Below are 13,330 nucleotides of genomic sequence, written 5' to 3' on the forward strand. Positions count from 1 at the left end.
TGCTGGACATTATTATTTCTAAAATTAGTTTTCTTTTCTTATATCCCACCTTTCTCCCAATATAGGGACTCAAAGCAGCAGACAGCAGATTTAAAACAATGCAGTTTAAAAACAGTACAATATTAAAATGTATAAATATTTTTTTACAAATCCATTGAAACATTTAAAAAGTTAAAACAGTTATGAATTAAAATGGAATATGTTAAAAATACAAATCTTAAACTTTCAATAGCACAACATTCCCACGATGTAGTTTAAAACAATGCAATTTAAAAACAGTACAACATGTAAAAAGTATAAATATAAACTCTTAAAAAGGCAAACCATTTTAAAAGTTAAAACTGTTATGAATTAAAGTAAAAATACAAACCTTACATTTCACTAGCACAACATTCCCACAATACAATTTAAAACAATACAATTTAAAAACAGTACATTTAAAATGAATATATACGATTTTTTTTAAAAAAAGTAAACCATTTAAAAAGTTAAAACAGTTATAAATTAAAATGGAATATGTTAAAAATACAAACCTTAAACTTTAAATAATACAAGATTCCCACAATACAATACAATTTAAAACAACACAGTTTAAAAGCAATATAAAAGCATTAAAGTTTGCAATTTAGGTTTTAAAAGGAAAATACAGATTTAACATTTGTTCTTAGATAAAAACCATTGGCTGCATCAGAAGACTATTAAGGATGCAGGGGACCATTTGTGGCTGGTTGTGGTTGTGTGCCTTCAGGTCATTTCTGGCTTATGGCAACCCTAACCCTATCATTGGGTTTCCTTGGCGAAGTTTGTTCAAAGGGGGTTTGTCATGCCTTCCTCTGAGGTTGAGAGAGTGTGACTTAACAACAACGACAACAGTATAGCTGTGATTACCTTAGCCCCAGGTCCCAAATCTCCCCAAAGGATTTGCTAAAACGTGTTGCAAAAATCATTTCTTCAACTCATGGGGTGGAAAATGATCTCTTGAGTTTGGGACAATGAACACAGCCTGGGGTAGATTTAGGGAGACAAAAGAGAGTCTTTGCTTGTACTTTCATATCTAGATCTTCTTTGGAAATGGTAAGGTGCCTCTTTGCCTGGAAGGCAAGGAGCAATCCTAAATCTTCTGATGACAGACAATACATCCCTTTATTGTGAAGATTGGTGGGAATGTGGTCTTGGCCTGGGATTTATAGCACTTTGGTCCCCCTTGATTTTATTCATTTTATTTATATCTACCTTTCTCCCAATACAGGCATTACTGTACATATATTTCTATATTACATTATTTATATCAACCTTTCTTCCAGTACAGGCATTGCATATATTTATATCTTACATTGTTTATATCCAATACAGGCATTGCTTATATTTATGTTATTTATATCCAGTGTAGGCATTACATATATTTATGTATTACACTATTTATATCCACCTTTCTCCCAGAACAAGCATTACATATATTTATATATTATGCTATTGATATCCAATGCAGGCATTACATAGATTCATGTGTTACATTATTTATATCCACCTTTCTCTCAATATAGGCATTACATATATTTATTTATTATATTTATATCAAATATAGACATTACATGTATTTATATATTAAGATTTATATCCACCTTTCTCCCAATACAGGAATTATATATATTCATATATTTATATATTATGTTGTTTATATCCAATGCAGGCATTACATATATTTATGTATTACATTATTTTATATCCACCTTTCTACCAATTCAGGCTTTACATACATTTATATATTATGTTATTTATATGTAATGCAGGCTTACATGTTTATATATTACATTTTATTTATATTTACCTTTCTCCCAGTGCAGCCAATACCTCTGATTTTTCCAAGACGTTTCTGACTTATGGCGACCCTATCCTGGGGTTTTCTTGGCAAGATTTGTTCAGAGCAGGTTTGCCATTGCCTTCCCCTGAGGCTGAGAGAGTGTGGCTTGACGAAGGTCACCCAGTGGGTTTCCATGGTTGAGTGGGGATTCGAACTCTAGCCTCCAGAGTCATTGTCCAACGTTCAAACCACTATGCCAGACTGGTTTGAATACATAGATTAAAACCATAACATGTGGGGCCAAGTGTGGTCAAGATAGCAAAAGCTATTATGGAGGAATAGGGTAAATTCCTTTTGCACTTTCAACTCAGGTTCAAAACTCACTGCAGGAATAAACCAGTTTGAGACTGCTTTAACTGCTCTGGCTCAGTGCTGGGGAAATCCTAGGAACTGTAGTTTATTATGGCACCAGAGCTTTCTGAGAGAGAAGGCTAATGTTGCCCAAAACTACAGTTTGCAGAATTCCCTAGCATTAAATCAGGGCAGGTAAAGCGATTGTTGGATTATTTCTGCAGTGTGTTTTGGACCAGAATTGCCTTAGGGTCGCCATAAATCGGAAATGACTTGTAGTCACGCAACAGCGACAATAATAGAAAAGTGAATGGTCACAGGTGACAATATTCGTTTAATATTGACATTCTCACTTTTTGGCTGCAGAAAATAATCCAGTTTGAGACCACTTTAACTGCCATGGCTCAGTGCTATGGAATTCTGAGAATCACAGTTTGTCATGGCACCAGAGCGCTCTGACTGAAAAGGCTAAATGTCTCACAAAACTGCAAGTCCCAAAATCCCATAGCATGGAGCCATGGCAGTTAAAGTGGTATCAAACTGGATTATTTTCTGCAGTGTGGACACAGCAATAGGCTTTGTCCATACACTGAACCTCTCTGAAATTTAATTTGCTCCTGGTTTTTCCATCTTTACTTGAAAGCCGGGCCACTGTAGTGAGTCCAGATATAATATATCTGGCCCTGGATCCTCTGAGGCTGCTGCCACACTGCAGAATTAAAGCAGTTTGACATCATTTTAACTGCCATGGTTCAAGGTTATGGCATTCTGTGTTTTGCAATTTTGGGAATTATCTAGCCTTCCTTATCAGACAGCTCTGGTGCCTCACCAAATCACAAATCCCAGAATGCCATAGCCCTGAGCTATGGAAGTTAAAATGGTGTCAAACAACCTTATTTCTGCAGGAGTAGTATGAAGTCTGCATTTAGGGGGAAAACATATTTTTTATGTTAAAACTATCTGTTTCCCTTGTTGCAACCTATTCAAATAAGCCGCTCTGATAGCCATTAGGGATGAAGGGCGGGGTATAGATGCCATAATAAATAAATGATAAATAAAAATAGTCAATTATCCTTCTTTCACCATTATAGCAATTTGATCCCACTTTCACTGCCATGGCTGCATAGAATCATAGCATCCTATGGAATTCTGAAATGTATACGGTAGTTTAGGGAGCCTTTAAGACTCTTTGAGAGCTAGTGTGGTGTAGTAGTTTGAGTGTTGGGCTCTGGAGACCAGGGTTCAAGTCCCAAATTGCCCGTGAAATCCAGTGGGTGACTTTGGCTGAGTCACACTCTCTTAGCTTCAGGGGAAGAAGGCAGTGGCAAACCTAAAGGTGTGCCTAGGTCAGTCCTATCATGGGATTTTCTTGGCAAGAATTGTTCAGAGGAGGTTTGCCATTGCCTTCCTCTGTGGCTGAGAGAGTGTGACTTGCCTAACATCACCCAGTGGGTTTCGTGGCTGAACTGGGAATTGAACCCTGGTCTCCAGTGTCATAGTCTTAACACTCAAACCATACTGAAACTGAAGAGGCAATACACTTCCATTTTAATTTGAAGCAAAAGGAAGCATGCATGCCCTCTCTTCTGGTTTTCACATGTTGCTTTGCAATCACCAAACACAGTGCTTTGGTAGCTGCAACAAGAGAAGACTTTTTGCAAACACAGTGCTTTGGGGGCTGCAACAAGGGGGGCTTTGCAAAAACCAAACACATCACTTTGGTACCTGCACCAAAAGCAAACACACTGTTTTGGTAGCTGCACCAAGAGAAGACTTTGCAGAAACCAAACACTGTTTTGGTAGCTGCAGCAAGAGAAGACTTTGCAGAAATCAAACACTGTTTTGGTAGCTGCAACAAGAGAAGACTTTGCAAAAACCAAACACACTTTCTTCTTGAGCTAGGTTGGGTCCAATGGGAACCTAACACATGTAAAACCTGGAGGCTGGATATATATTGGTTTGGGTTTTGCCATGCCTTCTTATTTTGATCTCTTTTTCCTTTCAGGAGGAAGCGCCTTCATTTTTAACTGAGTTGTCTGAGGCCCCCTCAGGCCTTTTCCAGAAGGTGGCCTTCCAACAATATCCCTTTCCAAGGTCTTGTTTTGCAGTGAGTGGAACCACCAAGGCCTAAGTGCAGAGGCAGTCGAAGCTGCCCTTGCCGGACAAGTGAAAAATGGCCACCATTTTGCGACGGAGGAAGAAGAGCTTAGGTTCCAAGGTGCGCGGTGCGTTGGCACGAGTCAAACACTCCAAGTCTGAGGAGGCACGCCGTAGTTTTGAGGCAATGCCAAGTATGGAAGATGCCCACCAAGGCTTTGGCGCAATCCCAGCTTTGGACGGACAGCCGAGCGCACCCCTTCCACCCAAGGGGGACAGACGTTTGCATCTTCTTTGGGAGACGGAATTCCAGGACTTTCTGGAAGGTGCCGTCTGGGAGGAGCAGCTTCTGGAGCAGATGACCCCGTGGGCCAACACCCGAGCCTTCCTGGCTGCCTTTGAGCAAGTGGCTCTGGCTTGTCGCTGGCCGAGAAAAGAGTGGGCAACCCGGCTCCTGCCCTCCCTCAATGAGGATGCGGAGAAAGCCTTCCTGAGCCTGGAGCCCCGAGACAGGGAGGACTTCTGGAAAGTCAAGGCAGCCATTTTGCGGCGGGAGATGGCAGCCCGGGAAAGAAAGCACCTGGAGTTCCGCCGCTTTTGCTACCAAGAGGCGAATGGCCCCCACGAAGTCCACGCTCGGCTCCAGGAGTTGTGTCACCAGTGGCTGAATGCGGAGAAGAGCACCAAGGAGCAGATCCTGGAGGCCCTCGTCCTGGAGCAGTTTCTCAATGTCCTTCCGAAGGAAATGCAGAACTGGGTCAAAGAACGCTTTCCGGAGAATTGCGGGCAGGCTGTTGCCCTGGCGGATGATTTTCTGCGAAAGCTGCAGGCTGCCAGACAGGGAGAATCGATGGTGAGAAGAACTTATAGCAATACCACGTACATTTCTATACCATTTTAATAGTGCTGAGGACTCTCTAAGCTGTTTAGACTTGTCCCTCCACATTCGCTGGGGTTGGGGCACAGGACCCCCGTGAATGTGGAAAAACCTCAAATAACAAAAACACTATGTTTGTACCTGAGAGAACATCTTTGTAGGAATGTGTAGATTTTCCAGTGCAACTCTGTGGTCAACATCTGCCAGACATTAATCATAGAATTGCGCTGGAGGAGCTACAAATGCCTAGCGGAGTGTTCTCTCTAGGAATCTCTAGGTCCTTCCTTGCAACTTTTGGTTAAAGTTGACCATAGAGTTGCACTGGAAGACCTACGTAGATATTCCTAGAGAGTACATATTAATAAAATCCATGAATAATCAAATCTGCAAAAGTCAAAGCTGCAAATGTATGGAGAGATGTGTGTACAATGTGTTAGCCAATTAACTCCCCCCCCCCAAAAAAAATTTTTTTTTACAGATCTGCAAAAGGCTAGAAGGCTGAGTGGACCCTGGATCCCTGCAGGATCGAACTCAGCATTTTGGCTGCTATGCCTGCGTTTAACCACTGCACACTAGGGCCTGTGTGTTTGTGGCCTGCAACTCCCATCATCCTCAGCCACAATGAGGGAAGGAGGACACTGCAGCCCCATATCTTCAGGTGGGCCATGCTTATCTACCCTGATATAAGGCTATGGTTGTGAGAGTGAGAACTGGGGAGGACTCCTATACCTTGAATGCAATGATTCCCAAACTCTGGTCCTCCAGGTGTTTTGGACTGCAGGTCCCAGAAGCCATCTTGGCTTGTGGGACCTGCAGTCTGGGATTCTGGGAACTGCAGTCCAAAACATGGCAAGCCAGAGTTTTGGAATCACTGTTAAGTTTAATGTAGAGAGATCTTGTAGCACTTTTGAGACTAACTGAAAGAAAGAAATTGGTAGCATGAGCTTTTGTAGTACAAGTTTAATGGTTATGTAGGAAGTTTCACCAGGGGTTGGTTGTTGTGTTTGCTGCACAAACAACTGCATCTGAAATCCCCTTTTCTGCTCAGCCCCTAAAGGTACAGGAGCCCTCCTCAGTTCTCACTCTCACAACTGTAGCCTTATGTCAGTGGCCCACTGGAAAATATGCGGCGGCAGCTTCCACCTTCCCCCATTGTTGGTTATGGTGGTTGGAGTCCAAACCACACTGCAGGAATAATCCAGTTTGAGACTGCTTTAACTGCCCTGGCTCAATGCTAGGGAATTCTGGGAACTGTAGTTTGGTGAGACATTGATCCTTCTCTGTCAGAGAGCTCTGGTGCTACCACAATAAATACAATTCCCAGGATTCCCCAGCACTGAGCAAGGGCAATTAAAGCAGTCTCAAACTGGTTTATTCCTGCAGTGAGTTTTGGACATGGGGCTGATAGGAGTTGTCGGGGATCTCCAGTTTGCAATCTGGCAATCATTTTTCCCCACTTCACAGTGAACTGCCCATGGCTGCATTCTATGAAATTATTGGATTTATAGTTTTGCAAGGTGGAATTCTTATACCAGACGGGTCTAATGCCTTGCTCTGATTGGCAGAAAAGGGTAAAGAGTAGACCATAGCATCATAGACCTGGAAGAGACCTCATGGGCCAGCAAGTCCAACCTTGCAAAACAACTGTCTCTTGGCCAAAATATGTTGGTCTAATGCAGTGCTTTGCAAACTATGGCACTCCAGGCATTTTGGATTTCAGTCCAAAATACACCGCTGAAATAATCCAGTTTGAGACTGCTTTAACTGCTCTGACTCAGTGCTAGGGGATTCTGGGAATTGTAATTTTGTGAGACATTTAGCCTTCTCTATTAGAGAGCTCTAGTACCACAATAAATGATAACTCCCAGGATTCCCTAGCACTGAGCCAGGGCAGTTGACTGTGCTCACTCATGCCATGACTCAGTGTTATAGAATGCTGGGATTTGTAGTTTGTTGTGGCACAAGAGCTCTGACAGAAGACTAAATGTTTTACAAAGCTACGCTTCCAAGAATCCCATAGTATTGGACCATAAAGTGGCTTCCAACTGGATGACTTCTGCAGTGCGGATGCAGCCTGGGGCACAAATAAATGGATTGAATTTGCAAGAAAAAGAGGTTCAAGAAAAGTTGCAAGAAAAAGAGAGAGTAAGAACTGTTTGGTGGTGGAACAGACTGCCTTGGAGGATGATGGAGTCTCTGTCTTTGGAGATATTTAAACATAGGTTGAATGGACATCTTTGAGAGTGCCTTAGTTGTGTATTTCTTTGTGGCAGGGGGTTGTCTGGATGGCCTTTCTGGTCCCTTCCAGTGCTGTGAGTCTATGAAATCAGCATTTATTGTCATCATAACATACTGCTCTTTCCTTAGCTGTGTGTCGTTTTACTCTTTTCAGGAGACAGAAGAGCCAGCTTTGAGTCATCCCAAGACACAAGAAGTCCATCTGGAAAGTGTGATGACACAGATCAAAGCAAAGAGGACAGTGGATGAGGTGTCCCCCTTTCCACTTAAAGCTGTTCCAGGTAAGAAACTTTTATCCGGTGAATTTTTAGCTCATGAGCCATCTTTTTCTCGAGAGAGGTGAATGTTTTGCTTTCTAGAGAGCCAACCGTGGTATAGTGGTTTGAGCATTGGACTATAATTCTCAAAAACAGGGTTTGAATCTTCGCTTGGCCATGGAAACATACTGGGCAACCTTTAACTTACCTTTAAAAATTAATGACTAAGAAGAACCATTTTTTAAAAAGTCATATTTTGTTTTTAAAAAGCCCTTTTTAAAAAATAAAATATTTTTAAAAATAAAAGCCATCTTTTAAGATCAAAGCCTTTTTTTAAAAAAAAGCTGGCCTTTAAAAAAAGCCATTAAGAATTTTTTTAAATGAGTAATCTTTTAAAATTTATTTTACAGTGTTCTTTAATGACATCAGCCATATACCAATTAAGTAGATAGTAAGGTCTTTTTAAAAAAAAAAAAAAAGTAAAAGCATTAATTATAAGAAAAAGACTACATTCCAAGAGAATTGGCCAGTCTTTATTGATTATATAAAACTAATGTACACTTGTACCTCCACATTCGCTGGGGCTAGGGGCATGTTTTTACCTGAGGAGAATGCCTCTCTAGGAATCTCTAGGTCCTCCAGTGCAACTCTGTGGTCAACATATGCCAGATATTGACCATAGAATTGCGCTGGAGGAGCTACAAATGCCTAGTGGAGTGTCCTCTCTAGGAATCTCTAGGTCCTTCAGTGTGAATTTTGGTTAAAGTTGACCATAGAGTTGCGCTGGAGGACCTCGATATTCCCAGAAATAACATATTAATAAAATCTGTGAATAATCAAAACCACAAAATTCAATTCTGCAAATGTTGAGGAACAAGTGTACATCAGCTGAAACCCTTAGCTTCTCATGCTGAATGTTAGAAAGATGTGTTGAATCTCGACCATCTCATCTCCCCAGATCCAAATCCAAGGACACTGACATGTTAATAAACTTTTCCCATGTTTAATCATTTAAATATGACAATCCAAATTTATTGGTTGTTTGTCTTTTTTTTTTGTAAAGGTAGACATCTTGCGCCCAAATGCTGTGTATTGTTTGATCTGTTTGCTGATACAGAATTTCTTTTTTCTTTCAATAAAATCGTTTTTTAAAAAAGCCATTAGGTGGTTGTTGTTTTTTTTCTGGAAAAGCCATCTTCCAAAAAGGAAAAACAAAAACCTATGACTTTGACGAAAAAAGAAAAAAATAATTGTACAAAAAATCAAAAGCCTCCTTAGAAAATTAAACCTGTCTTTTAAACAAGCTGTATTTTTAAAAAAAATAAAATAAAAGTCATCCTTTTGAGAAAGTGATTTCAGAATTTCGTTTTTAAAAAAAGTCATGCAAAGGAGAGCTTTTCTATTTATTTTTTAAATTTTATTTTATTTGTTTTTAGAGTCATGAAAAACATAAAGCACGCATTCATCTCCCTGACAATAATCTACAAAGACAATATAGACATATAACATAAAAAACAAAAGAAAAAATACAGAAACTAACCAAACTTGAACAAAGTCATTATTTCCTCATCCACAGTCTTCTTGGTGATAGACCAAGAATTTCTACTATCACTTCTTGTAGCTAATCTGTTTATTTAGGCTACTTTCTCATTCTAGTTTTCTTGTTCAATCTCATGACTATATGTATTATTATTCTAATACTGATTACAGCTGGGCATTCTAAACCAATGTTCTTTAAGATATTCCTTCACATTATTTATCACAGTAGGTCTAACATCAGTATATTTCCCCATTCTTGTCTTAAATGTTTCACTACTAAATCCCAGTCCTCTGTGAACTTCTCACTTTTCTGATTTTGTATGAGTTTCGTCAATTTATCCATTTCTATAACATCAAGTAGCTTTAACAGCCAATCCTCTAATGAAGGTATTGGCTCACTTTTCCATACTCTTGCATAGACTATTCTAGCTGCCACTAATACTCCTGAATGTAGAATAAAATTCTACCATGTCCCCCCCCCCCCCCCCCCACGTTTGATCTAGGATTTTCAGCAAGAACATTTTTGGGTTAAATTCCATATTGCCTCGCAGAATTACATTTACTGCATGGTGTATTTTCACCCAGTATTTTCTGGTTTTGTTACAAGACCACCAAATGTGGAAAAGGGTTCCCTTTTCCTCCACAAGTTTCTAACATTTGTTAGAGGAATTTCCATAAATTTTACATACTTTGTCTGGTGCCAGGTACCACCTAAAGTTTTCTAATAGCTCTCTCTTAAATCTTGAGACGCCGTATATTTTATCCTTCCATTCCAAGTTGTCTCCCATTGTTCCGATTTGATTAGATACCCTAGATTTTGGGACCACTTAATCATGTTCTCTTTAACCAATTCTGATTCCATATACCATTCCAGAAGATTTTTTTATATAATTTTGATATTATAGCCTTTTTTTAAACTTGAGATCAAGAGTTTTTCCAAGTCGGAATTAGATATCTCTATTCCCTCCAGCTTTATATCTATTAAATATCTTTCCCTTAATTCTCTGTGCAAAAACCAATTACATTGTTACTTCTGATCTCATCTAATGATTTTAAATCTGCTGTTCTGATATTTCAATAATTTTTTATATGTGAACCATGTCTCTTTCAACCAGGGATCATTTCTATATAGTGAAGAACTTTCCTTTATTAAATTGTTGTCTTTGCTCCCAACAGGTTACAGAAAAGCTAGTGTGAAGAAGAGGGGTTATGTTCAGTGGGTCCAGTTTGGGGATACAAAGCTAAAGGCCAAGTTCCCTGGAAGAGCAAATAAGGTGCTCCCTTACCACTGGAAGAAAGCAGAGGACACCACAGAATGTCGCCGTTCAGAAAGGCTGCGGAGAGGTCGTTCTTTGCCTCTGGTCAAGACACCACCGTCATCACCTCCTGCTGTTCCTTCTCCACCTTCTTCTGAGGTCAAGCCAAAACGCGAGAAGCCTGCTTCCGTCTCGGAGGTTTCGAAGGATCAGATAAAAAATTGCCCGGATTGCGGCCGAGATTTCCACGGGGTCGCAAGTTTTGCTCGGCACCGGATGCGCCACACTGGGGAGAAACGCTATGAGTGTTGCTTCTGCGGGAAAGGCTTTACCTGGCGCTCGGATCTGGTCCGCCACGAATGCATCCACACTGGGAAGAAGCTGCATGAGTGCTCATTCTGCGGGGAAGGGTTTGACCGCAAGTGGCAACGCGTGCAACACGAGAAGACGCACATGAGAAGCAAAGCGAGTCTGTGATCTAGATGGGATGTGGAGGGAGGAAATAATGGGAGCATTATCTGTGTGTGGCTGCTAGTATAGCATTCCTGATTTCATCTAATGTAATGTGCCCATTTATGGGGGGGAAAGTGTCCTTTTGCCTTTTAATCTTTTTGCTTAAGGTTTTTTGAGATTCAACTGCAAAATTTGCATTACAGTCTGTAACAGGTAGGCTTTACCCACATAAACATAGCTGTGTTGAGTTCCCATATTCTTTATGAAAATAAAATAATTCTCCATGTTTGAATTCAATAACTGGAAGATGGAATTTGCAGGAGGTGAAGCTTCTTTTACTGTGATTAAGGTCTTTTTCTTTTTAGACAGTTATATCACTTTGATGCACTTTTACCTACCATGACTCCATCCTACATAATCCTGAGGTTTGGACAGTGGTAAGGTGTGAGGATCCTCTGGAATAGAATCCTGTGTAACTCTCCAAACTACAAATCCCAGGATTCCGTAAGATGGAGCCATGACAGTTAAAGTGCTATAACTGTGCAGTGTGAAAGAAACCTTAGGGCAGTATGGGCAATTTGTGTTCCTCCAGATGTTTTCGGACAGCAGCTTCCACTATCACTGACCGTTGGTTATGGTGATTCAGACTGATGGGAATTGTAGGTCAAAGACATCTGAGGGAATCACTTTTGCCCACACCTGGCCTTCTTTGTGGCAATTTTGGAAGTTCCCAGCTCAGTACAGTTATTTTCACCAGTTTTTCCCTCAGGGCAATTTTCAGGAGGTTTCAAAATATAGTATTTAGGATTAAGCTTAGTTATATAATATATGTGGATTTTTTAAAAATAAAACTTTTATTCATGCTTCTTACAGCCATACGAATAAGAAAGTCACATATCCTTCAACAAAGGAAATCAGTCAAAACAAAGAAACATTTAAAAAAAACCAAAATAATGCAACAAATATACCATCGACAAGATAATAATAGCAAAGTCTACAGTAACATTTTCTTTTGATTTTCAATAGTATATGAGAATATTTCAAGAATTGTGTTAGCTTGTTCTGACTTCTTTCTGGGATTTTTTTTAAAGGCCTTTGGCGCCATCTTAAACTTTTCAGATTTATAAAAGACGAGGAAAGGAAAAAGAAACGAAACTTTCTTGAGTTGGGACATTGAATAATGACTGGGAATCATTATTCTCTTCTTTTGTAAGAAAAATAAATGTGAAAGGGCATATCTACATGTTTTAAGTCTGATCTGCTTGTAGCAGTAGGACAAAATGAAGAATCCTGGGACGGAAAGAGTAGCGTGTATCATCTCAGGTTGAGGAAGGACATGCCATTTCTTATGACTTGTTGAAACAAACAAACACACTTGGGATCTTGGAAGTAAAATAACCAAAACAAACACTCTGAAGAAGAAGAGACATTTAGCTCTCAGCCCAAGTCTTGCTATGCTAACTTGGTATTTAGAAATCTTTTTTGGAAAAAAATGAAAAGTGGTGTTTTCCTCTACACTATTCCACCATGTTTTAATCTATTGTTGGGCAAACTCATGGCCCTTTGGACAGTGTTGTAACTCCCAGCATCCATCACTATTTGCTGTGCTGGCTACAGTTGATGGGAGTTACAATCCAATGTCATCTGGGGGGTTCACAAATAGCCTGCCTCTCTTAGGACTTGAGCGCTGTCTCAGAGGACTTTTCCAAGAGTTATTTCCCAAAAGAGTTGAAGATCCTTCTTTCCATTTGTCCCACAAAAAGATGTTTTGACCAAGCAATGGCTCGTTGAGCTATTGTCTGCCTAATTTTAACATACTGTCCAAATATAGTTTAGCTGACCAAAGGGGGTTGAGGAGTCTGTGGGACTCCCATCACATTGGCTGAAATGTTGGGAAATGTGGTCTCATACCCTGGAGGAGCATCCAGTGGAAAATACTGACTTAAGCCATCTTTGAATTTTGTCAATTTTTTTTCCTATTCCACACCAATGGCTCTTTACAAATGAAAGTTTTGGCTAGATCCCATCTGTTGCTGACTTTGAGTTGTGCAAGTGTCCGCATTAGAAAACAGATTAGAACTGTGTTGAATGGTGTATTGCTTTGCATGAGCAAAGGAAAATAATTTTTGGTATCTTGTTGAGTGGTTGGGGTTCTTGAATCTTTTACACCTTTGTCAAACGTTTATAGTATTCCTGGATTATTTTTTGGGAAAAAAATAGTTTTATAAAGTTTGCTCTTGGAAAAAAGAACAACCTTTTTCTATTTGTGTAAAAGTACCATGGGTTTTTCATGGAAATTTGTAACGAATTCTGTTTGTATTATTAAAAATTACTGGTTCAAAAGACCGTGGGTTGTTTTCTGTTGAAAACAGTGGATTTTAAAGTTATGTTTTGACTACTGATTTACCTGTACTCTACTCATGTGGTCTGACTGTAGGGTGTATGTGTGCAAAAGCAGTTT

General features: G+C 39.8%; 2 protein-coding genes across 4 annotated transcripts in view; one reads left to right on the top strand and one right to left on the bottom strand.

Moving 5' to 3' along the window:
• Nucleotides 1-945, bottom strand: part of LOC149320661 (uncharacterized) — a 19,856-nt gene extending 18,911 nt beyond the window's left edge. Inside the window, exon 1 of the mRNA XM_089505316.1 lies at nt 889-945. The gene's annotated coding sequence lies outside the window, so the exon portion shown is untranslated. The remainder of the gene's footprint in view (nt 1-888) is intronic.
• The window catches only part of LOC149320662 (zinc finger and SCAN domain-containing protein 16-like), a 13,776-nt gene extending 585 nt beyond the window's left edge, over nt 1-13,191 (top strand). For 2 of the 3 annotated variants that reach the window (XM_089505381.1, XM_089505391.1), the window contains exons 2-4: nt 4,158-5,102; nt 7,519-7,645; nt 10,337-13,191. In XM_089505381.1, coding sequence (XP_089361507.1) covers nt 4,326-5,102; nt 7,519-7,645; nt 10,337-10,893 — 1,461 coding nt within the window. In that variant the 5' untranslated portion in view covers nt 4,158-4,325 and the 3' untranslated portion in view covers nt 10,894-13,191. Of the gene's footprint in view, nt 1-987; nt 1,075-4,157; nt 5,103-7,518; nt 7,646-10,336 lie in introns of those variants that run through there. The other variant, XM_089505398.1, reaches the window with a different exon arrangement.
• Nucleotides 13,192-13,330: the final 139 nt, after the last annotated feature.

The sequence above is a fragment of the Sceloporus occidentalis genome, unplaced genomic scaffold (assembly GCF_023333645.1).
Source record: "Sceloporus occidentalis isolate IW3139 unplaced genomic scaffold, rSceOcc1.0.p SCAF_1, whole genome shotgun sequence".
NCBI classification, from domain to species: domain Eukaryota; kingdom Metazoa; phylum Chordata; class Lepidosauria; order Squamata; family Phrynosomatidae; genus Sceloporus; species Sceloporus occidentalis.